General features: G+C 35.7%; 5 protein-coding genes across 8 annotated transcripts; 2 read left to right on the top strand and 3 right to left on the bottom strand.

Moving 5' to 3' along the window:
- Positions 1-8: 8 nt before the first annotated feature.
- Positions 9-3,118, bottom strand: LOC106311935 (transcription initiation factor TFIID subunit 12b-like). Of its 2 annotated transcripts, none has more exons than XM_013749277.1 (8): positions 2,605-3,118; positions 2,148-2,342; positions 1,221-1,757; positions 1,047-1,121; positions 889-967; positions 736-797; positions 630-665; positions 9-550 (listed from the first exon to the last, which is right to left on the bottom strand). In XM_013749277.1, exons 1-8 carry the CDS (start codon positions 3,058-3,060, stop codon positions 362-364), a joined length of 1,629 nt encoding a protein of 542 aa, XP_013604731.1. In that variant the 5' UTR covers positions 3,061-3,118; the 3' UTR covers positions 9-361. The 2 variants fall into 2 exon arrangements, with proteins under 2 accessions (XP_013604731.1, XP_013604732.1); XM_013749278.1 differs by having other exon boundaries at positions 1,221-1,751.
- A 105-nt stretch (positions 3,119-3,223) lies between these two features.
- On the top strand, positions 3,224-4,338 carry LOC106311936 (protein ELF4-LIKE 4-like). Of its 2 annotated transcripts, none has more exons than XM_013749279.1 (2): positions 3,224-3,339; positions 3,777-4,338. In XM_013749279.1, exons 1-2 carry the CDS (start codon positions 3,238-3,240, stop codon positions 4,152-4,154), a joined length of 480 nt encoding a protein of 159 aa, XP_013604733.1. In that variant the 5' UTR covers positions 3,224-3,237; the 3' UTR covers positions 4,155-4,338. The 2 variants fall into 2 exon arrangements, with proteins under 2 accessions (XP_013604733.1, XP_013604735.1); XM_013749281.1 differs by lacking the exon at positions 3,224-3,339 and adding an exon at positions 3,350-3,664.
- Positions 4,339-12,033: 7,695 nt separating this feature from the next.
- On the top strand, positions 12,034-17,852 carry LOC106311759 (putative phospholipid-transporting ATPase 4). Of its 2 annotated transcripts, XM_013749031.1 has the most exons (11): positions 12,034-12,416; positions 12,784-14,639; positions 14,735-14,845; positions 15,243-15,519; positions 15,612-15,700; positions 15,790-15,874; positions 15,963-16,172; positions 16,264-16,389; positions 16,461-16,559; positions 16,639-16,830; positions 16,911-17,588. In XM_013749031.1, exons 2-11 carry the CDS (start codon positions 12,850-12,852, stop codon positions 17,586-17,588), a joined length of 3,657 nt encoding a protein of 1,218 aa, XP_013604485.1. In that variant the 5' UTR covers positions 12,034-12,416; positions 12,784-12,849. The 2 variants fall into 2 exon arrangements, with proteins under 2 accessions (XP_013604485.1, XP_013604486.1); XM_013749032.1 differs by lacking the exon at positions 12,034-12,416 and having other exon boundaries at positions 12,850-14,639; positions 16,911-17,852.
- Positions 17,853-18,177: 325 nt separating this feature from the next.
- LOC106310092 (telomere repeat-binding factor 4-like) lies at positions 18,178-20,323 on the bottom strand. The gene is made up of 6 exons (XM_013747296.1): positions 20,141-20,323; positions 19,445-19,683; positions 19,231-19,315; positions 18,962-19,069; positions 18,565-18,856; positions 18,178-18,450 (listed from the first exon to the last, which is right to left on the bottom strand). The coding sequence occupies exons 1-6, from the start codon at positions 20,288-20,290 to the stop codon at positions 18,419-18,421; spliced, it is 906 nt and encodes a 301-aa protein (XP_013602750.1). The 5' UTR covers positions 20,291-20,323; the 3' UTR covers positions 18,178-18,418.
- A 494-nt stretch (positions 20,324-20,817) lies between these two features.
- On the bottom strand, positions 20,818-22,214 carry LOC106311031 (putative F-box protein At1g64540). Its single transcript, XM_013748261.1, has 3 exons — positions 21,732-22,214; positions 21,303-21,411; positions 20,818-21,215 (listed from the first exon to the last, which is right to left on the bottom strand). The coding sequence occupies exons 1-3, from the start codon at positions 21,930-21,932 to the stop codon at positions 21,187-21,189; spliced, it is 339 nt and encodes a 112-aa protein (XP_013603715.1). The 5' UTR covers positions 21,933-22,214; the 3' UTR covers positions 20,818-21,186.
- Positions 22,215-22,626: the final 412 nt, after the last annotated feature.

The following is a 22,626-nucleotide window of genomic DNA, read 5'->3' as shown; positions in this document are numbered from 1 at the left end:
CCCAAAGTTTATTCGTGGGATTTTATTCACCTAACCTGGATGGTTGGATCATAGGAGATCATTTCATTGGTAGGAACACAGGAACTTAAGTTGGAATGAAGGATTCAAAGAGGCAGAGTCATCAACTTAGATTTATCAGACCAGAGCCAACGACCTGACCGATCGAGTTGCGCTTAGAAGCTGACGTAGAGAGGACCGCAAAGACAAGATAAATAGGAGACATGCATTCTTTTGAAAAGCTGTAATAATAAGATCAACTTAAAAAATCTAACTATTTGCCTATAAGACCAATTATATGAGAGAATATATACAATTTGACTGACTCCTTATGCCTTCACTCTCTTTATAGATGTGTTGAAGGTCAACGTTTCATATGTCGTAACATACGAGGACCCGGTTTCTGCGAAACCAATTGCTCTGAACTGGGAGATGGTCTTGAGAGATGGTTTGCACCATTTGGGTTCACCATCACTTGTCTAATAGTTTCCTTCGAGTTGCTTGCATTGTTCCCCGGTGGTGAGGATTCCACCAAAGCACGCAGCTTTTGACCCTAAAACAAAAAAAGAAACTTGAGAGGTCCATAGACTCTGACTGTACACAGAAAATGTAATGGTTATAATTTAGCTTACCATTGCAATTCGCTTCTTGTGGAGATCAGTTGGTATCTGCAAAAATAAAATTGTTAACTTGAGATACTATATGTTCTTGGAGAGTTGAGAAACGAAAACCACTTACGTTTTTTGTTTGGTGTTTATTCTGACTTGAGAATCCAGGAACTGCCAACTGCAAGTTTTTCTCTGCATCAATTATAACACCATTGAACAGCAAAATGAGTAACAACAGCAGCTAGTAGTAATCCACACGAAACATAGGTCTAGAAGGACAAACCTAAGTGGAGTAATACATCCTTAGGCTCCAATACGGTTGATTTACGATGCTTAGCCAATCTACATGCAAATGAAGTCACCTGCAATCAAATATTATAAGCTAAAGATACTTTTCCACATATATTGGGAAGTTAATAACTAAGGGCATTAGCTTCTGACCGAATCAAGGAAATCATCTGCTAGCTCCAAAAGGAGGTCTTCAACATCAGGATCCAATTTAGCATGTGCATCCACCTGAAAATCATATGGATGAGACATTATTTTTCTTCACATAGAAAATACAAAGAAGAAATAAATAAAAAAGAAAACCAAAGGATCTAATAGGACAATCACCTGTGAAAGCAGATCCTGTAATTTTCTTTTGCCAAGCAGTTGGTTTGTTGCTTCTGGTCCTTGGCTGGACCTAACAACACCTGGTGTTGTTGCACCCGGCTCTGTCCCATCTGGTTGTGAACCTGTTACACTAACAGATCTCTGTCCTGCATTACTCGGCATCCGTGGAGATGACTGTTGTTGATTTATTGGCATTTCCTGCATCTGTTGGGGTTGAGATGGGTTCATCTGAGCCTGGTTCATCTGTGATTGTTGATGTATAATATGCGATATTTGCTGCTGATTCAAAGGCATGGAGTTGGAGTGTTGGTGCAGCTGAGCAGAGGGAAACTGCTGCTGTAAGAGTAGAGCCTGCCTTTGACTCGGTTGAAGCCGGAATGATTGTGAATTGGGGCTGTTTATTTCCGAAATTAGCTTCAGCCATTGCCGCTGCTGCGTCAATGAGTTCTGAACCATACCAGCTTGTCCATTTTGGGCCAAACCAGATAGCTGAGCATTGATGAATGCGAGAGAAGGTGTCCTCTGGAAGTTCTGGACCTTCACAAGGGATTGAAGAAAGATTACAGGTAGCTCTTAAGAAGAAACACATACTTAAAAAGAAGTCAAAGGATCAGGAATTTTCTCTCTGCAACAACATAAATGCATTCATTCTCGTATGAAAAATACAAGTCAAATTTATAAGAATTATTCTAGCCCCATGTAGGTTCTTTAGTAGCCAATTACAGATGTTTGTAAGCCAATATTATTAATTCAAATACCAACATGTATATGAATATTTATTTATTTTTAATCAGGAATGTGCAACAAGAAGCCAAAAGCAGAGAAAGGGTAGAAATCATTTAGTGACATCTATCTATATATCAGCCATAAGGTAACACGTAGTTGACAATTTGAGAGTAAGATATTTTTTTGTTTACTCATTCATACCTGAGGTAAAGTAAGAAGGTGTTGCTGTGATCTCATTTGTCCAGGGTTGGTTCGGTGCTGAGGATAGAGGGCAGGGTTAGCTCTCATTTGCGACCTCAAAATCAGTGAATCCATCACTCCAATCCCATGTAACTGTTGTTCAGAACTTGCTGGATGAAACTGAGAGCCATGGACTAGACCAGATTGTTGCCTCGGCTACAAGGGAAAGCTCATTTGTCTCTCAGAATAATAATAATAATAAAAAAAAAGTGATTTTGTTCACACAAATACGATAAAGAGCACTATGCATATTAAAAAGAAAAGCAATTGCAATCTACAGGAACCAGAATTAAAAAAAAACGAAAGCAAGAACATAGAAAAAGCAACAATTTGACACTCGTTCCCATTGCACGACAGAACTAAATAAAAAACATACTTTAACATCATGTCTCAACAGAGTAAGGTAAGAAGGTCATACCGAGGAAGGTAACAATGATTGGGAATGGTGAATATTCATGTGGGCTGCTGCAGCTCCACCGCTAAGCATTGACAAGTGGCCGCTTTGGCCTGACCCACCAACAAAGTCCATCGTCCCGTACATCCCAGCTTGCTGCCTCAAAACGTCGCCGTATTGGCCTTGCTGCTGCTGAATGTGGTTCATGCGAGAAACGGAAGGGGTTTGAGCTATGTGGTAATTCGACATTGGTGATTGCTGCATAATAGGCAACTGCTGAATTACACCTTCGGTCGTCGTTGAAACCATCGCCGGAGACGCTGCTGAATTCGAAATCGGAGCTGTCACGTGTCGTTGTCGCTGTCGCTGTTGTTGCGATGACGACGGTGGAGGTGCGGAGGATGTAAGGGAAGGCTCCATTGGGTTAGGAGATTGGAGAGGTCTCGGTGGCATAGACGATGAACGAATAGGTTCCGCCATTTGAGAACTTGGTGACGGGATGGATGTATTTATAGTTAGGGATGGCTGAGTAAGAAATGACGATAGTGTCCTTGATTGATTTTATCTCACGAGTTTTATAACTACGTGCCGTTCTGTAGTTTCCCCCTTTCAACAACATGCTGTTCAACGGAACTAAGAATCTTTTTACGGGTCGGGATGGTTCCGATCCACATGTCTCTGGCTTCCGCTTCCCTAAACACTTTTTTTTTTTTTGACAAAAACTCATCGGAGCTTCTTTCGTTCTTTCTGCTTCTGAAGGTAATGAAAACTGGATCGGAGCTCTTTTCAGTTTTTGTCAGATTGTTATATGTTCTTTTGTTTTGTTGCGTGTTTTTGAATTTTGTTGAGATTGCGACTATTTTTCTGAATCTGCTTCCACTTGTCAAGTTAATTGATATTTCTGGAACAGCAGCTTTTACTTCTTCTTTTATAGATCCCTTTTCCCACTTGCCTCATCAGATCAAACAAAAAGTTCTCCCACTTTATAACAATTCAACGCTTTTTTTTTTTCTCACCTGAATCGTGTTGGGATCTTGTCTTAACTTGAGAAAGTCTGTCCTAATGGAATCAAGACTTTGATCAGGTCATTTGTAGTTGTCATTTTATCTGGTCCAAAAGATGCATCTTTCCATGTAAATTGTGACCCCTTTCTTGGCTTTGACATGGTTCTCTACTCATGTTATTGCATTTTACAGGAATATAATTTTGATCTTGGTGGCGAAAAAAAATCGAACATGGAAGGAGGTGTGATTTCGGGATTTGGAGACAGACACACCAATGTGGATGGGAAAGTGCTGCAGAGTTTCCAGAAGAGCTTTGTGAATGTTCAAGACATTTTGGATCAGAACCGGCTGTTGATCAACGAGATCAATCAGAACCACGAGTCCAATCAACCTGAGAACTTGAGTCGAAACGTTGGTCTGATCAAAGAGCTCAACAACAATATCAGAAGAGTAGCTAGTCTTTACGGTGATCTCTCTCATTCTTTCTCAAGATCAGTGGACGCTTCGTCGGATGGTGATTCTAGTGGAACACTTGGGATAGCTAACCAGAAGAGATTTAGATCCGGTTAGTAATATAACCGAGAACCACCGAAGCTGATTTATATATTCAAAGAATACTCAGAGCTAATTGATTGAGGAGAAAGAAAAGAGGGGTTTTACTACTGTAATATCACTGTTTGAATGATTGTTTTACTACAATATGTTTCACCATGATGATTTTCAGATTAAAAGAGTTCTTATAATTGTTTTTTTTTTTTTGGTTTACATTGAAAACTCCATTTCTTCAACCAAATTGAAGAAACTTGTTGTCAAAGTTTGCACATTTCAGTTTATGATTGTTCTTTCCTCCCTGTGTAGAGCATGTGAGTCAAACTATGTGTAGTTTTTTTAATTCTAAGACGGCACGCTGTTGTAGTTGAAGGGCACAACAAGATTGATGCTGTTGGAATTGATGATGTGTAGCCATATTCCATTGTTATTAGCTGCAACCTACGTACAGGCAAGTTTATTACACTGAAAACAGCATTCTTCTGGTTTGCAAAGATGCCAAATGCTAAAACTCCAGATCAGTTCTGTTTTAGTTTCCTTGTGCACTCACTGTTTTAGTTTTGCTTGAAACAGCTAAACTTAGACAGGCTACTGGGACAAAATGGCCTTTGTTTTTTCTCTGAGCCTCTAAGGCCAGCCACCAGATTTCGATGAGCCTTTTTCATAGATTATATTTTGATTTTTTGACAACTCTTTCCTAAGTTCTTGATATATTCAGGTAAATGTTAAAATGCATCCATATTCCATAGTGAAAAGTATAAACAAACAAGGAGGAACAGAATCGATTCAGATTCCAAGTTAGCTCTCATCAATATCCTTATATATGTAAAAGATAAGCAGAAGCTGTTTCTGTTTATATATATAGTTGGTGTATATGTTTCACAGGAACCGTTCCTGAAACAAGACATAAACAGAAACCAACAGGCTGTTGAAACTGATTTGAAAAGAAAAAATCATGGCTCGTTTTCTAGCTTCGCTGGCTCTTGGTCCAGAGATGTCTTCCAGTGACTATCCCTGGTGGGTATAGACAGGCCCGTCCCTGCAATAAGGCAATAAAGCATCTGCTTTAGGCCACAAAATATAAACAAAACATTAATACCATTTGTCACTGAATAATAGTTAGGTCAAATGGTTTAGAAGTTTGATCTGAGTTAGCATACCGTAGTTTGATTCTCTTTTTGTCCAACATAATTTTAATTTTTACCATTCGATAACTCTATACCTTTTTGTATTGGCTGACTGTTACTATTTATTGTTGGTATTTATATAAGAGGCCACATAAATATTTTTTGTGCTTTAGGCCACCCCAAATTATGGGACGGCACTGGGTATAGATCAGTAGTCTGGTCTGAACCAGCACTGCGTCTTGCATCATTGCAATGTGTAAACCTGTACGACAATGAAATTGCTAATCTTAACAATTGTAACTTTTATTGTTCCCCGAGGGTGAATCACCATATCAAAATTTGCTACTTAAGAAAAATATGTACTGTTAGAAGCATAGCTACAAACTATTTTTATTTACCAAGCCATTGAGGTAAGGTTAACTAGTGGACACCATGTATATATAAATCTCTTTATATAACTCCACTTCTTGTAAATTACACATTAGCATTATTGTTGCTCTGCCATATATTTTCAACATAATTCACATTCTTCATTTGACCAAAAAAAAAAAAAAAAAAAAAAAAAAAATTCACATTCTTCAAAGTCCACACAATCTTCAGACTTTTGATCGAGTTTCACGCATGTTGAGATAATTTTCTGTCAAAGAAATGATTAAACATGTGAATACGTAGGCACATGGTCTCAAATGAAGTCTTACACTGACTGGCACACATGATCTCAAATGAAGGTTGTTCCAAGTAAAAAAAAGGATCAGAAATGACGTCAGTGATGATTACCCAACAGAATACGCAATACATGTGTTAACTATAGAGTATGATACTATGTAGCAATGTAGATACTCGTTCTTTTCAAGATCTCAAATGAAGGTTGACCCGTTTATATTTGTTCAATTTTCTGATGTTTTCATAATCTTGACATCATTATTTACCCTCAGAGATATCAAGATGTGAAATCTTTGATATTATGTATGAAATAGTTTAATTTCTCATCTTTCTCTTAGTTAAACATAAACTTTTTCTTCTAAATGTCTTATCTGATTCCAATATTTTTTTTCCTTTTATATAATTGTAGAATAAATTGAGAAATTATCTAAAACCTGTGTTTTTTTGGGTAAAAAAACTGTGAAATTTTATTACACTTATTGTAATGATTCCAACGTAAATCACACACGACGAAAGAAAGAAGAAAAAACACAAACGAAAAGCAAGCTGCAAGCACGTCGCAATAATTCAAGTCAACAATACGTCCATTTGTTTTAAACTTTGGCGCTGGAAAGTAAAAGAGAAGAGAGTGACAGAGAGACTTTAAGATAAGCAACATACCAAAAACCAAACACATCCTTTTGTTTTGTCTCTGTTAGGTTTGTCTTAATGCTTCTTTTTTCTTTTGATAATTTGTCTTAACGCTCTTGTTGTGTCAATGTGATGGTTTTTGCTTTGTGCATGTTTTTTGGATATTTGAACATTCCCGTCACAATCAAACTAAACAAAGTCAACAATTAATTGTCACCATTATCTCACATTTATTCTAAAGTAAATCCTAATGATGACTGCGGTTAGTGAAACAATATTTTCCCAACTTGACATGTCCAACAAATTGAATTTAGATCATCGAAAGGCTTCTCTTAAGTAGATACTCCCTCCGTATCAGTTTAATCGGTGTTTAAAGATTTTGATTTTGTTTCAAAATAAGTGATGTTCTCACAATCCTATGTGAAATTTAATGTCATTTAAATTTTTTGACCAATTATAAAATACTGCATCTTTTTATTGTTAAATTAGTTTTATTTAATGTTATTTTATGTAACCAAAGTCAATTACATAAAAGTTTGTATTTTCTTAATATTTGTGCAAAAACCTTAAACATCTCTTAAAACCATACATGGGGATGAGTAATATAAAATTCAAATCTATCACATCATTTACGGTTATTTTAGCACTCCAAGTACCGTATTATGAAAGTTTTTTTTTTGCTTAAATGTATTACGACATTTCATACACATATATATTTATTTTTAATAATTTCTTAAATGTTTCTTTTTGTAAGTGGGGAAATAATTTAAAATCTAATAATTAATACTCTCATGTTTCATATTTAGTGTCATTGTAGAAAAAAAATTTCATTACAAAATAAATGTCGTTTTCAACATTCAATGCAAAATTTATTAATTTTATTTAATAATTTAATTTTCTTTTATTTAAAATATGGTTAGGTGTATATATAATTATGTTTTTATATAGAAAATATACAAAATTAATTATTTTTTAATCTGTGTGCAAATTCAAAATGACATTTAAAATGAAAAAGAATGAGTAGTATATGATTGAAATCTTACAAGTCTTCGAAACTTTATTAATAATTTAAATATGGATGTCTCTTTGTTTTTTTTCACCTTGATCCTAATGCGACATACCCATATAAATTTTGAAATGAAAACACGTATTCAATTAAATATATCGAACTACAAATTGAACAGAAAATGCCATAATAAATGGTTAATAGTTATGGGACGCCTCTATGTGGGTCATACTACCATCTCCTCCCACGTTTAAAATCTGGCCGTACGATTTCTTAACGACTCCCAATCTATACGAAAAAGTAGGATATTAGGCGAAAGAAGAATCCATCGTTAATACAACGGGTTTTCTGAATCATATGTGCATCTTATCTTATGATCTATCTAAATCTAGTACTACACTAATACAGTATTTGTAGTTATATAGTGTTTACTTGTTACTTACACTAACAAAAACGAGTGCTACTTAGTTTCTTTTAAAAGGATCATAAGAGATAACATTAAGTGTATATATATATATGCTATGTATATTCATTGATTTCGTTCATACATACGATATGTATCTCTTATATATTAAAAAAGCATTACAACATTCTAACTTTCACATGTGTCAATCACTAGAATGCTCTAAAAATCTCTAGAAAAAATATGTTGATCCACTAAACATATATTATATATTTTTCATTAAACTAACCATAAAATTAATTAATAATTTAGAACTAATATTTTTCATTCTTTCATTAAATAAAAGTTACGAAATTACCAATAGTGAATACAATTTATATTTGACAATTAATGATTTAGTGATTAAGATTTGATAAAAAAAATTCTTTAGTGATATAATTAGTTCGACAATTGTATGGAAATTACATATGTCGATGCCATCGACACAAACACAGATGTTATTGTAGTTATGTTTTTGAAGTTTTTTCTTTGTGAAACTCATTTTCAACTTTTTGGTGTATTTATTTAATTTCTCCAATAATTAAAAAATGCTATATATCTAGGCTCCATTTACAATGTTCCGTATATATACATAATCTTTGCAACTGTGTTCACCTATTGAACAATGGATTGATGAAAACGATGAATTTTAATGGTTCCAATATACTGCTAAAACCAGTAGATGTAAACTTAAGTTTACCACTTTTTCTAATAGATGCCATATTATATAGTACTGTATAGAAAAGTAAGGCGAAGAATAAGTAAAATAGTGCAAAGTAGGTCAACATTGTGCACGGGAAAAGAAAGTACATAGTGTTGGGCGAAACACTCGATAAAGGTCCATAGAATCATGGAGGGTGATCCCATGTGATTATCCTTGCAACCTAATTTTACTTTTATATAAATATCTATATATATATATATATATGTGATTAGTTTAGTTAAAAAAAAACTAATCACTCTTTATTAGTTATAAATAGCCATTTATTTTGATATATACGATTAGTTTAGTTAAAAAAAAAACTAATCACTCTTTATTAGCTATAAATAGCCATTTATTTTGATATATACTGGTATACAAATTAATGATCATCCATTCTGTTTTATTTGTAAGCAACAAAAGTTGACGTGATTTTAAAATATTATATATATGTTCACCATTTTTCTCCCATTTGTCTTGTATATTTTTTCAAACATTTTTTGATCTATTCAAGGTAAAAATATTTAATTTCTTTTTCAAAAAAAATATATTTAATTTAAAACATTTTTGGATAAAAGATAGAGAGCGTAGAAACATGATTAGGATTACTAATATTTTTGAGCCATGCTTGATTTGGCAAGTGGCAGTCTTTTTAACTGTTTCTTCATTCAATTTGTCCATACATTTGCTGTTTGGATGTCACACCAGACACTGTCATGTCTCCATCTATCGTCATACTTTCATATAATTCCATAAAAGAAAAAATATATTCGGGACCAGAAAGAAAGAAGACCATCATATATTTAGTTATAAAAGTGTATAGATGTGCGCATAAACATTCAAAAAATGACATTCAAATCAATTATCTGATTTTCATATTTAATTTTTTTTGGGAAAATTATTTTTTTAGGCAAAAAAATAGTAATTATGTCCTTTTAAACTAATCTCATATATTTTATGCTCCATTAAGCTAATTATTTTCAAAATGACAATAATACCTTAATTTTAATTATAAATTCAAAATTACAATTAACAAAACAATTGTTAAATATTAAAATATAATAAATAATTAAAGTAATTAAGATAAAAGAAAATATTAAAAATTCTCAAAAAAAAACTAAACCTATATTTTATGTCCCACGATTTTTTTTTCTTCTGAAAATTTAATTTTTTTCATATATAGAAATTGAATATTTTCAAATATTTTCTTTCCACATTTTTCGGAACTAATTATTCTTATCCGTATAATACAATAAGTAGGGGTTATTGGTTGTTGTATTTTAATGGATTTGAAAATCCGAACAAAATCTAGTGTTATTGGTTCTGTGATTTTAAAATATGTATTAAAATCATGTGTTATTGGTTTAATGATTCATAAATTCTATATTAAATCAAGTGTTATTCAATCGTACGGATTTACTAATATATTTGATTTTATAATGGATTTGAATGGATTTGTTTGGATTTTTTAGTTAAAAATACAAAAACTCAAATCCGAGGAAAAACCCCCGGATTTGCATATTTTACTTGGATTTATAAATACTATATGAATTTCTAAATCAATCAAAATATATAAACCAATAACAGCCTGTAGAACTCAGTTCTAAGTTTTTAGATTTATACCAATGTGTAGATTTTGATTTCTACAGTTTTTAGATTTATAGTAAATCTATAGAACTCGTTTTCTACAGGTTTTTAGATTTATATTAATGCGTAGATTTTGATTTCTACAGGTTTTAGATTTATAGTCATTTGTAGATTCTAATTTCTACAGATTTTAGAGCGATATGTTAAACGCGGAATGTGTATTCTAAATATTTTTAGAGTACTATTATTTAAACATAGTAGATTCAATGAAAAATATAGATTTCATTTTCTACTTTGTATAATGTCAGTTATACTTTACGTAGAACATAATCTAAAATTGATTTAAATATTTTTAGAACATGAAAAAATATCACTAAGTTTATATAGGTATTTCATCAATAGTTACTATTTTTCCAATTTTTTTGTTTGTAAAATTATTTTTAATTTATTTTCAAAAACACTAAAGAGTATTAGAGACAAAATAGTACAAAATAAAAATTAGTTTAATGATACATAGTTACCATTTTTTGGCCTAAAAACAATTTTCCCAATTTTTTAATATATAAATGACATATTTTAACCGTCCTATATATCATTCATATATACACAATATTTTTAATTTAGTTTTCAGAGTTTTGATTGAATTTGTTCTATTAATGATGGAAAAAAAACTACTATTAAACTTATAAATGACATATTTTAATGTGTCTTTTTAGGAGATTAACGTTTCGGAAAACCATATACAGAGCATGATTTTCCATCAGTGATACAGTGATAGTAGTACAATTTAGTCGATGCTCTTTAGAATACAAAAAAAATTACAAAAAAAAACATTTTTTCCTAGAAGATGAACAATTATTTAAAAGATGACTTTACAAGTGGGTGATTTTAAAATATAAAACGGTGCGTATTGGTTCAGTCCACTCCCCCACTCCCGCGATCTCGCTACGTATTATAAAAAGAGAGTTATTTACTTATTTTTCAAGTCTACTTACATTAATCTACCGATCATTAAGAGTTGTCGGCACTTATACGAATGATTAAAATTAATATAAATCAACGTTTTTTATCTTACACAAAAATGGAGTGGAAGAAGCGTTTGTTTTGTTTGACCAAATCAAAGGGTGATCAATTCATTGAATGAAAATAATACGACAAATCCATTTACATAAATAAATTCTCTATTTTTTAAAAATAAACTCTCCAAATTGTATTAAACTTCCAGCTAAATTAACAATTTGATGATCTTTTTATTTTATTTTTTGAAATTCAGTGATGACTTTTTGTTTGGGGTATAGTAAGGCACAACATGCACTCATTTCTTTTGTGGAAGCACCTTACCCTATTGGTTAAGGTTTAAAAGTTTCTACACCCAGGTCTGGGGTTCAAATCCCAGACTATACAATTTCTTGCAGATTATAGGATGCGAAGCTTTCGGAGGTTCCAGAGTACTGTAAGCAGAGCCGTTCGTTGTGGTCGCCTGTTGTGGTGAGAGCCTGTCCATCGAGGATGTCGTACATGCAGAACTGTCTGTGGTTTCAAGTGTTTCGGGGAGAGCTTCATCGTGGAATCATTATTCGTGGAGCTATTCATCATTATCGCATATGTTGTAGGTAGTTGATCATCATATCTAATAGATTTAGAGATTATATAATGATGTAATGTGTTACCCAGCGTTAAAAAAAAAAAAAAAAGAGTAAGGAGAGTTCATCTACAAAATAATAATAGTAATATAGAGAAACAACAAAGAAAACAATATTTTATCGTTAATCGTTGAAGTTAATTAGAGAGATCATAGAGAAGAAGAAGCTTTCAAAAAAAAAAAAAAGAGAAGACGAAGCAGACGAGGAAGAGGAAGCAACAACGAAAGATCCTTGCACTCGTTCAGATTCTCATTGTGCGTGTGTGAGCAAGTAAGAGAGAAAAAGCGAGTGAAAATCACAAGTCTGCGTCTTTCTCTTTAAACCCCATATGGAATCTGGAGCAAAATTTGAGTAAATTCAAATAATCTGAGAGTCAGAAGAGAGAAAGCTGCTTCTTTTTTTCGTGTCTTGATCTGCCATTGCCGTCAAGCTCTCAGCTTCTTGCTGAACAGCCGGTTCTGTCTCTCTCTCGGTCTCTCCCCTCGGTAATTCCCAGATTTAGCTGTCTTTCTCTGACCAAGATCTCTACTTTCATGAGTCTATGTTGTAATTGACTTGTTTCTGGGTTTGAAGATCTTTACCATTCTTTTTTTTTCTTAAATCATTGTCGGAATTTCCATAGATTCATGTAACAAAAAGACTCAAATGCGTTTGGATTTAAAAAAAAAATCATCTCTTTCCGAGTTTAATGGTAGATTCAAAATCCAAAATGTTAATCTGATTCAGTTTGGTCCGTTAGATCTGACCAATTTTTATTTCCCCCTTTCATCAATATATATATATATATTTTTTTTTTTTTTCTTTCAAAGATAGAAACTTTAATCTAATTTTTTGTTTTAATTTTATGTACAGAGACCACCATTATGATGAAGAAGAAGAGTTCTTGATAAAAAAGATTCTATATTTGTTAGTAAGAGAATGGCTAGAGGTAGAAGAAGGTCTAAGCTGAGACTAAGCAACATCTACACATTCGGATGCCTTAGACCAAGCGCAGACGAAGGCCAAGACCCTCACCCAATCCAAGGCCCAGGGTTCAGCAGAACAGTCCACTGCAACCAGCCTCACATGCACAAGAAGAAGCCTCTGAGATACCGTTCCAACTACGTCTCCACCACCAGGTACAACCTCATCACATTCTTCCCCAAATCCCTCTACGAGCAGTTTCACCGCGCTGCCAACTTCTACTTCCTAGTAGCCGCCATCCTCTCCGTCTTCCCTCTCTCCCCGTTCAACAAGTGGAGCATGATCGCTCCCCTGGTCTTCGTCGTGGGGCTCAGCATGTTGAAAGAGGCCCTCGAGGACTGGAGCAGGTTCATGCAGGACGTGAAGATCAACGCGAGGAAAGCTTTGGTTCATAAGCGTGATGGCGAGTTTCGACGCAAGAAGTGGAAGAAGATTAGCGTTGGGGATGTTGTGAAAGTTGAGAAGGACGGTTTCTTCCCTGCTGATTTGCTCTTGCTGTCGTCTAGCTACGAGGATGGGATTTGCTATGTGGAGACTATGAACTTAGATGGGGAGACTAACTTGAAAGTGAAGAGATCCTTGGAGGTAACGTTATCTCTAGATGATGACGAGTCTTTTAAAGACTTCACTGGGACTATAAGATGCGAAGATCCAAACCCGAGTCTCTACACATTCGTTGGTAATCTTGAATACGACAGGCAGATATTCCCGTTGGATCCGAGTCAGATTCTGTTGAGAGACTCAAAGCTTAGGAACACGCCTTACGTCTACGGAGTTGTGGTGTTCACAGGGCATGATACCAAAGTGATGCAGAACTCAACGAGCTCTCCTTCCAAAAGAAGCAGGATCGAGAAGACGATGGACTACATCATCTACACGCTTCTTGTTCTACTTATACTGATCTCTTGCATAAGCTCGTCAGGTTTTGCTTGGGAGACGAAGTTCCACATGCCGAAGATGTGGTACTTGAGACCAGACGAGCCTGAGAATCTAACCAACCCTAGCAACCCTGTCTACGCCGGCGTTGTGCATCTCATCACTGCCCTCTTGCTTTACGGTTACTTGATACCGATCTCTCTTTACGTCTCCATCGAAGTTGTGAAGGTCTTGCAAGCGACTTTTATCAACAAGGATTTGCATATGTACGATAGTGAGAGTGGAGTGCCAGCGCACGCGCGGACATCGAATTTAAATGAAGAGCTGGGACAGGTTGATACCATCCTCTCCGATAAAACGGGGACTTTGACTTGTAACCAGATGGATTTTCTGAAATGCTCAATCGCTGGGACTTCTTATGGAGTTCGTTCAAGCGAGGTGGAGGTTGCAGCTGCTCAGCAAATGGCTGTTGATCTTGATGATCACAGTAGAGCGACTACTCCGAGGATGAGCGTTCAAGAGATTGAGGTGGAGAGTAGCAGTAGTAATCATGAAGGTGAGATGGTGATGACTCCTAGAGTTCCTATAAAGGGGTTTGGTTTTGAGGATGTGCGGCTGATGAATGGGAACTGGCTGAGGGAGCCGCATGCTGATGACGTTCTTCTGTTTTTTCGGATATTAGCTATCTGTCACACGGCGATTCCTGAGCTTAACGAGGAGAGTGGCAAGTACACGTATGAGGCTGAGTCGCCGGATGAAGCTTCTTTTCTTACTGCTGCGAGTGAGTTTGGGTTTGAGTTCTTTAAGAGGACTCAGTCAAGTGTTTATGTTCACGAGAGATTGTCTTCTTCAGGGCAAACTATTGAGAGGTGAGATTTTATTAGAGATCTTTCTTTCTTTAGTTTTGTTTTGATTATTGGGTTTTTAAGTACACAGTCCTGAAGATGTATTAGAAACAATGCAGGGAGTATAAAATTCTGAATCTGTTGGATTTCACTAGCAAAAGGAAGAGGATGTCAGTAGTTGTGCGTGATGAGGAAGGGCAGATTCTTCTGCTATGCAAAGGAGCTGACAGGTTAGATGAAAAACAAAAAAAAAACTTTCTGTTTGATTTTTGCAATGTTCAAAAAATCGGTAGCTGTAACTAGGCGTTCATGACTAGCAACTAGACGGATTATTTGGGTTTAGGGAGGCTTAGGCGTTAGCGAATTATTGATTTATTTTATATACTTTTAACATTTCTATAAGATACTTTAGGTTTTGGGTTTAATTATTATGTTATTTTGATGAATCATCAAAATTAGATATACAAAACAACAGAAATTAGATAAACTCGTGAATGGTTTGAACCGATTTACAATGCTATTAATCGAATTTTTAAAAAATCTTTTTCGGCTAGGACAGATCTTTAGAACCATGGAATTTTGTGTTGTCATGTAAATTTCAAGCAGTTGTTATTAAATGTTTTGCAGTATCATTTTTGAACGATTGGCTAAGAATGGAAAAACATACTTGGGACCTACCACTAAGCATTTAAATGAATATGGAGAAGCTGGACTTCGTACTCTTGCCCTTTCGTACAGAAAGCTTGATGAGGATGAATATTCAGCTTGGAACGCTGAGTTTCACAAGGCCAAAACTTCTATAGGATCTGACAGAGATGAGTTGCTTGAGAAGATTTCAGATATGATCGAAAAGGACCTTATTCTTGTAGGTGCAACTGCTGTGGAAGATAAACTCCAGAAAGGGGTATGCATTTATCAGACAAGACACCTTAACTCACTTCTCCTTCATCTTGTTTAATGTAAAACTGAGTTTTTTTTTTTTTCATTTGACTGTAGGTCCCACAGTGCATAGATAAACTTGCCCAAGCTGGCCTCAAATTGTGGGTTTTAACCGGGGATAAGATGGAAACAGCAATCAACATCGGGTTAGAACGATTACTTTGATACATTGAAGTAGATTCATAATTCATTTATGTTTTAAAGTTCTTTGACTAACTTTTGTTTTGAACTGCAGATATTCATGTAGTTTACTTAGGCAAGGCATGAAACAGATATGTATAACTGTGATGAACTCAGAAGGAGGGTCCCAAGATTCAAAGGTTTGGGGATAAGATGATTTCACCTGTGAATTCTATTGTAGAGTGATAGCTCTAAGATCTATTATAATATGTTTGTTGATGTAATCAGGCTGTGAAGGAGAATATTTTGAATCAACTCACCAAAGCTGTACAAATGGTGAAGCTAGAGAAAGATCCACATGCTGCATTTGCTTTGATCATTGACGGGAAAACTCTAACGTATGCGTTGGAGGACGATATGAAGTTTCAGTTTCTTGCTTTGGCTGTTGATTGTGCGTCAGTTATATGCTGTCGTGTGTCTCCCAAGCAGAAAGCCCTGGTATTGTATTTCCACCAACCCTTCTCTTATCTGAACATGCCGGCTTCATGTGTTCCTTTTGCGTCTAATATTTGTTTATTACAATAAAAAGGTAACAAGGTTAGTTAAAGAGGGAACCGGGAAAACTACACTGGCAATAGGTGATGGTGCAAATGATGTTGGAATGATTCAAGAAGCTGACATTGGTGTTGGCATTAGTGGAGTCGAAGGGATGCAGGTTAATGTTATTTTTTTATAGAATGTCCCAACTTGTAGCAAATGCCTGATTATATTCAATTGTATCTGCAGGCTGTTATGGCAAGCGATTTTTCTATTGCCCAGTTCAGGTTTCTGGAAAGATTACTCGTTGTTCATGGACACTGGTGTTATAAAAGAATAGCTCAAATGGTAATATGTGTGTTTACAAGGTGTCCTATTCTACTCTTTACACACTTTTGGTTTCTAACTTCCATTGTTCTTCATCCAGATCTGTTACTTCTTCTACAAAAACATAGCATTTGGTCTCACTCTCTTCTATTTTGAGGCGTTCACCGGGTTTTCAGGGCAATCAGTTTATAATGACTACTACCTATTACTCTTCAACGTTGTCCTTACCTCATTGCCAGTGATTGCCCTTGGAGTCTTTGAACAAGATGTTTCCTCTGAGATTTGCTTACAGGTAAAGGTTTATTTTGTTCTGAACCAACTCCTCCGAGTCTCTCACTCACCACAAGAAACTCTTTTCTTTTTGTTCTGCAGTTTCCTGCGTTATACCAACAAGGGAAGAAGAATCTCTTCTTTGACTGGTACAGAATACTAGGCTGGATGGGAAACGGCGTCTACTCCTCTCTCGCCATATTCTTCCTCAACATAGGAGTCATCTATGAGCAAGCTTTTAGAGCCACTGGTCAAACCGCTGACATGGATGCTGTTGGCACCACCATGTTTACTTGCATCATCTGGGCTGTGAACGTGCAAATCGCTTTAACGATGAGCCACTTCACATGGATCCAACACGTTTTGATCTGGGGAAGCATTGGTTTGTGGTATCTCTTTGTTGCCCTCTACGGAATGATGCCTCCGAGTCTTTCAGGCAACATCTATAGAATCCTAGCTGAGATTCTTGCTCCTGCTCCCATATATTGGATATCCACTTTTTTGGTCACAGTGACCACAGTTCTGCCTTACTTCGCCCACATATCCTTCCAGAGATTCTTGAATCCGATGGATCATCACATCATTCAAGAGATCAAGTACTACAAGAGAGACTTGGAGGATAGAAGGATGTGGACACGGGAGCGTAACAAAGCACGGGAGAAGACGAAGATCGGGTTCACAGCTAGAGTTGACGCGAAAATCAGACATCTGAGGTCAAAACTCAACAAGAAACAGTCAAACTGTTCAGCTCAAGATACAATGTCTCCAACATCAGTCTAGTCTCTTAGAAGGTGATTTATTCCTTAAGTTTTCCAACATGTAGAAACAGTATCAGGTTCTTTGATGGAGGTGGGCACTGGATTTTGATTCAGACTGAAGACAGTTGTTGATCTTGTTGTGTATGACATGGAAGAAAGTAAAGAAAAAAGGACTTATATAGCTGACTGATGTTTGTAATTTTTCTGAATCAGAACTATACATAGGTTTTTGTGTGTGTATACTTAACAGATTGCAACACCCAAAAAGGATGTTCTTTTTGTTCCACTCTAAGTTCTTTCTTACTGTTCTGACAGCGAACCCAAAGGTTGTTTGTTGTGACAGAAACACATCTTCTCAGTGTTGTTACAGATTCAGAGATTGTTTTGAGACGGTTGATAACAACAAGAAACAATCTTTTGAGTTAATTATTAATAATGTTAACAGCAACTTAATAATGTCTAATTTACAATCAGAGCTTTTAAACACAACTGATAATGCTAGAGATAAAACTGTTCTTGGTTCTGGATTGTAAGCTTAAGACTGTTAAATACGTTTCACTTATACTAATTGATTTTGATTGAAAAGAAAAAAGCATGACACAAAGTAAAAGATAAGAGTTTAATACTGTACTTTCCAAGCCACACAATACATTTCTGTTTCTGGCTAATTACCCTCAACTACCTTTTTTTCATTAGTAAACGAAAGAACGGTAAAATGTTATTTGTGCAAACAATTCCTCCTAAGTTGGCATCATAAGAAACAAAAGAATGCAAGCTAATGGCTAATTACTATCAGTATATATACCAAAACTAAGACTCACTCTGTGCTTGCTTCTTTTGTTTCCATCAACCTCAATTCAGTTCCACAATCTTTCCCTGAGAACCTGCAACAAAACAAAATCTGAAAACATCAGACACCAAATAGTCCTAAAGCTTTTTCAAGATAGAACAACACTGAGACACTAGTGTCATAGCTTTTTTAAGAAAGAATCATTTACATGCTTCGTGCAACTCTTCCGCTAGCAGTAGAATAATCTCAGCTTGTTCTGCCAGTTTTATCATCCTTTCTTTGTGTTCTGCAGCTCTTTTGACCAATTCTAAATTTTTTTCTACCTCCGCGAGCTTAAAAGCTGCGGTTCCTGAAGCTTGATCAACCTTCCTCTGCGAAACCGTGAGTACTCGTTGACTGTTTGTCTGCCGGGGTTTCACATTCACCTCTTTAGGTCTCGCTACAACTGGCGCTCTCATTCCCGAGAAGCTAGTACCATTCATCCTATAGAAGTTCTGCGTCTGTTGTTGCATTGTACCAAAACAATATAAACAGCAGGCATGAGGAAACCAACACAGATGGAAAGAAAAAGTTAAAATTTTGAGCTCTTGTTCAAGACTACTTACTCCTGCTCTTATCTGGTTAACCTTTTCAATTTTGCCTTGAGCAGCAAGCCTCCTCAATCTTGAACCCAGGACCCTTTTAAAAGTTGGTGGCACTTCATGTTTTTTTTCCTATACACGAAACCAGACCATTATCATGAACTTGATCATCAGAAGTTAGCTGCTATGACAATAATAACTGATACCGAACCTAATAGAGCTATCTATAGATTATCATAGTGGTATGCAACAACTAAGATCAACAAAGAATAGTTGACTAGTATATGCCTAACCTCGATGAAGTTGAAAATCGTAGTGACATCAGATCCACTAGGATCCGTCAACGCTGAAAGAGCTTCGAATATCATCCCATCATACCTTTAATAAACCAATGGCTCATCAGGAAGCGTCATAATGCAAGTAGTAGACTAGCAATTTACAGCACTTAAGAATTAACACATGATTAAGTGCTCACTCAGAGAAGAAGAATATAAAGAAAAAACAAACCTGGGAGCATTCTTTGCATCCACCATAGTGTTCCAACTATCATCAACGTTCAAATCAGAAGATCCACTACGAGGAAGGGGAGCAACCGGAGAAGGGGTCGCACTAGAAGGTGGTGGAGTACTGGTAGCAGCAGCTGCAACGGCGGCTAGATTCAAAGCGGCAGCTTTGATTTTTGGTGTCCGCACCTTATCAATTGAGCCTTGAATGTCAGCAGGAACACTCAAGTTACGCCATTTATCCTAGAGAATATGAAACATCGGATGTTTAAGATTCTTGATCATAAGTTCACAACCACTGGTGGTTTAAAATCATAGCTGGAGTTATAAGACTAACGAGCTGCACAGCATTTCTTGCACTTGATAGTGTCAATTATAGTGAATCAACCATCTCGAGATCTCAGGTAAGTTCAAGAATCTCAAATGCTACAGAAAGAAAGAAACAGAACAAACAATCTATCAACTTAACTAACAAGAGTCTAAAACCCTCTACAACCTCAAATCCGAAACTCTTCCAAGTCTTAACCTTTTCAACAAGAAACTAAAACTTATCAGATTGCATAAACACAGCTTCTCAAACCAAACAACGGGAGAAGATTTTTCCGGTGATAAAGTTTCAATCTTTTGCACACATTCAAACCGAAGTAAGGTTCTTCATTTATATCAGTGAACAAACAGCAGAGAGCAAGAAAGAAGAGACCTTGAGGTCGATGTTGGAGCGATTGTAGAGGGGATCAGCGAACTCAGGATCTCGGATAATATTCTTCCACTTTCCGGGCCCATGCTTCTGAACGCCGGCGAGCAACGCCTCCTCCTCCTCCTCCGTCCATTTGAGCTTATGGTTTCCCATCTCTATCGCCTTTTCGCAGCTTCGTTTGTCTGTCTTCTTGTTCCCAGTCCAAACAAAAAATCTTTTCTTTTATAGTTTGTGAAGATTTATCTCTCAATCGACAAAGTGGTTCTTTTGGTAAGTTTTTTAATTTAAGATGCACATTGTATAAACGTTTAAAAACTATAGGGTTGAAATTATAAATAATCATAAACCGCAATGATTTTTGGTTTAAATTGACATAAATAGAACGTCATGGGTCAAATTCGAATTAATAAAAACTTAAAGAGCACTATAAATGTTTTGTGAAGATCTATCTCAATCTCCAAAGTGATTATTTTGATAAGTTTTTTAATTTAAGGTGCACATTGTATAAAGGTTTGAAAAATAAAGGTCGAAAATGAAAATAATTCAAAACCGCAAAGATTTTTGGGTTTAAATTTGTTATAGATAAAACATCAGGGGTTAAATTCAAATTACATAAAAATTGAAAAGCTCCATGAGTTTTTGCTTATGATCATGTTTTTTTAACTCTTTTTCACTAAGCCATAAAATGTGAACATTGTTATCATGTGAACATAGCAAGGAGAGCTATTTCCCAACTTGTCATCAAGAGTGAGATAGAAATTCAGATGAACTGGATGTTGCACTTGGATGAGAATCTGGGAAATCTCATTAGGTTCGATCTCAACTTGTTACAGTCTGACTCTGGTTGAACACCAATTTTCACGAGTTCGAGGTATTGCAGGCCTCCCAAAAAAAACTCCATCTGTTCAATCTCTCTACAAGTTCCTCCGTATCCTGAGATCTCTAGCACCTTCAGTGGAAGATACGGTAAGCAAGACATTTTCTCTTTTCGCCAATCAATCACTCCCTTACGTTTGGGACGATGATAGCAAGGGCACACATCTCCACATCTACCTGTTACTCGATGCAAGAGTCGACCCTGAAATCGATACAATTTGATATGTGTATAAATAAATCAGTTGCAAAACAAGAAAAATATATTATTTGTCCATCAAGAAACTGATACCTTGATGACTAAATTTTGTAGCTGGGGTCTTTCTGAGCAGACGTGGCAGAACTTGCCAGCTTTTATCCTTGTCGAATGTGAAGATCAATTTGCAGCCGAAATGAAGCGCCTAATGCATGTATATATTATCGAAACCATAAGCATATATACAGATATATATTCATAATAGATTTATGATAATTATGAATTAAATTTATTTTAGTTTTACTATTTATTTTGATAGTTAGAATTATTTTTAAAGATTTCAATAGTTTTTAGGGCATATTTGGTTTTCTATTTTTATTTTATATGCATGTCCAGAATTGTATTCAGTTATTATTAATAGGATTGAGATTTTGTTCTAATTATTACTAAAATAATTATTACAAAATCATAGGCACAACAACATAGAATACATATACCAAAACAGTCAATGGAAGAGATACTGACCTCAAGAGAATAAGCAGACAAGTGGAGGATCTTTACGTAACTGGCCATTCTCAAAAGCAGGATTGTGGCATCACCAAAGATATCATCAAAACCATTCACTACAAGCAAATCATTATACTCACCTGTCTCGGTATAATCATCAAAACTGGTAGTTGACTCCAATAATCGAAGATCTAGTCTAGCTTCGACAAGCGACTCCATCTCGCCACCATCATTATAAACATCATGGACATAACTAGAAAATTCAAAGTAGACAAGGTTTTCTGGACAACCGATGCAAACTTCTTGATCATCGTAAACATCTTTATACTCGGGTGGAACGACGTAATAAATCACAAGTCGCTTCAAAGTACGACATGGCGCAAATCCAATCCAACTCGGCGGGTGTGATTCGCCATCGTTATGTATGAACAATTCTTCCAGAATGGGGGCACATAAGGATGAGCTTGTGGTAATAGGACTCCTCAATCACGATATCGCCGATGTAAAGCTATTTGAGCGATGGGAAAAACATATCTTCATTTATTTTCTCATCCATAAAAGGTTGTTCAGTAAAGTCCATGTGTCCATCAGGGAGGGCTTCGATAAAGCATCCATCGGATAGTGTAAGCTTAACCAATGTTGTTGATATGCCTTGAATCTGGATGTTACATCTAGGCGATGAATGTTACATCACGTACATCATACCGACTCGGTTGCATCAAGAGCGTTGCATCAAGTTATTATGGATGTTACATCTGAACGTGGGCTTAAGCCCATGAGTCCGTTTAGTCTAGGGTTTTAGATGCGAGATGTTACTATATATATCTTGTATTTGAAGTAACTCTAAACTTGCACTTTGTAAGCTCAATATCGTCTCCAATAATAAGATCTCGCTTTGCCCGTGGATGTAGCC

Source organism: Brassica oleracea, chromosome C8 (genome assembly GCF_000695525.1).
Source record: "Brassica oleracea var. oleracea cultivar TO1000 chromosome C8, BOL, whole genome shotgun sequence".
Classification (NCBI taxonomy): domain Eukaryota; kingdom Viridiplantae; phylum Streptophyta; class Magnoliopsida; order Brassicales; family Brassicaceae; genus Brassica; species Brassica oleracea.
Note: the sequence above shows the minus strand (reverse complement) of the source record. Positions and strands in the feature narration are given on the sequence as shown.

Bases quoted from the DNA above. Each gene is read 5' to 3' on its own strand.
- LOC106311935 (XM_013749277.1), bottom strand. From the start codon at position 3,060: ATGGCGGAACCTATTCGTTCATCGTCTATGCCACCGAGACCTCTCCAA. The intron at 2,343-2,604 runs GTATGACCTTCT...TTTCCCTTGTAG, and splicing joins AATCATTGTTACCTTCCTCG to CCGAGGCAACAATCTGGTCT. The intron at 666-735 runs GTAAGTGGTTTT...TTATTTTTGCAG, and splicing joins ATAAACACCAAACAAAAAAC to ATACCAACTGATCTCCACAA.
- LOC106311031 (XM_013748261.1), bottom strand. From the start codon at position 21,932: ATGGAGTCGCTTGTCGAAGCTAGACTAGATCTTCGATTATTGGAGTCA. The intron at 21,412-21,731 runs GTCAGTATCTCT...TACATGCATTAG, and splicing joins TGTCTGCTTATTCTCTTGAG to GCGCTTCATTTCGGCTGCAA. The intron at 21,216-21,302 runs GTATCAGTTTCT...TATCGATTTCAG, and splicing joins TACAAAATTTAGTCATCAAG to GGTCGACTCTTGCATCGAGT.
- LOC106311936 (XM_013749279.1), top strand. From the start codon at position 3,238: ATGGTTCCGATCCACATGTCTCTGGCTTCCGCTTCCCTAAACACTTTT. The intron at 3,340-3,776 runs GTAATGAAAACT...TGCATTTTACAG, and splicing joins CGTTCTTTCTGCTTCTGAAG to GAATATAATTTTGATCTTGG.
- LOC106310092 (XM_013747296.1), bottom strand. From the start codon at position 20,290: ATGGGAAACCATAAGCTCAAATGGACGGAGGAGGAGGAGGAGGCGTTG. The intron at 19,316-19,444 runs GTTTGTTTTTTC...GGTTTATTAAAG, and splicing joins GATGCAAAGAATGCTCCCAG to GTATGATGGGATGATATTCG. The intron at 18,857-18,961 runs GTAAGTAGTCTT...ATGCAACAACAG, and splicing joins TTAACCAGATAAGAGCAGGA to ACGCAGAACTTCTATAGGAT.
- LOC106311759 (XM_013749032.1), top strand. From the start codon at position 12,850: ATGGCTAGAGGTAGAAGAAGGTCTAAGCTGAGACTAAGCAACATCTAC. The intron at 15,520-15,611 runs GTATGCATTTAT...ATTTGACTGTAG, and splicing joins AAGATAAACTCCAGAAAGGG to GTCCCACAGTGCATAGATAA. The intron at 16,390-16,460 runs GTTAATGTTATT...TTGTATCTGCAG, and splicing joins GTGGAGTCGAAGGGATGCAG to GCTGTTATGGCAAGCGATTT.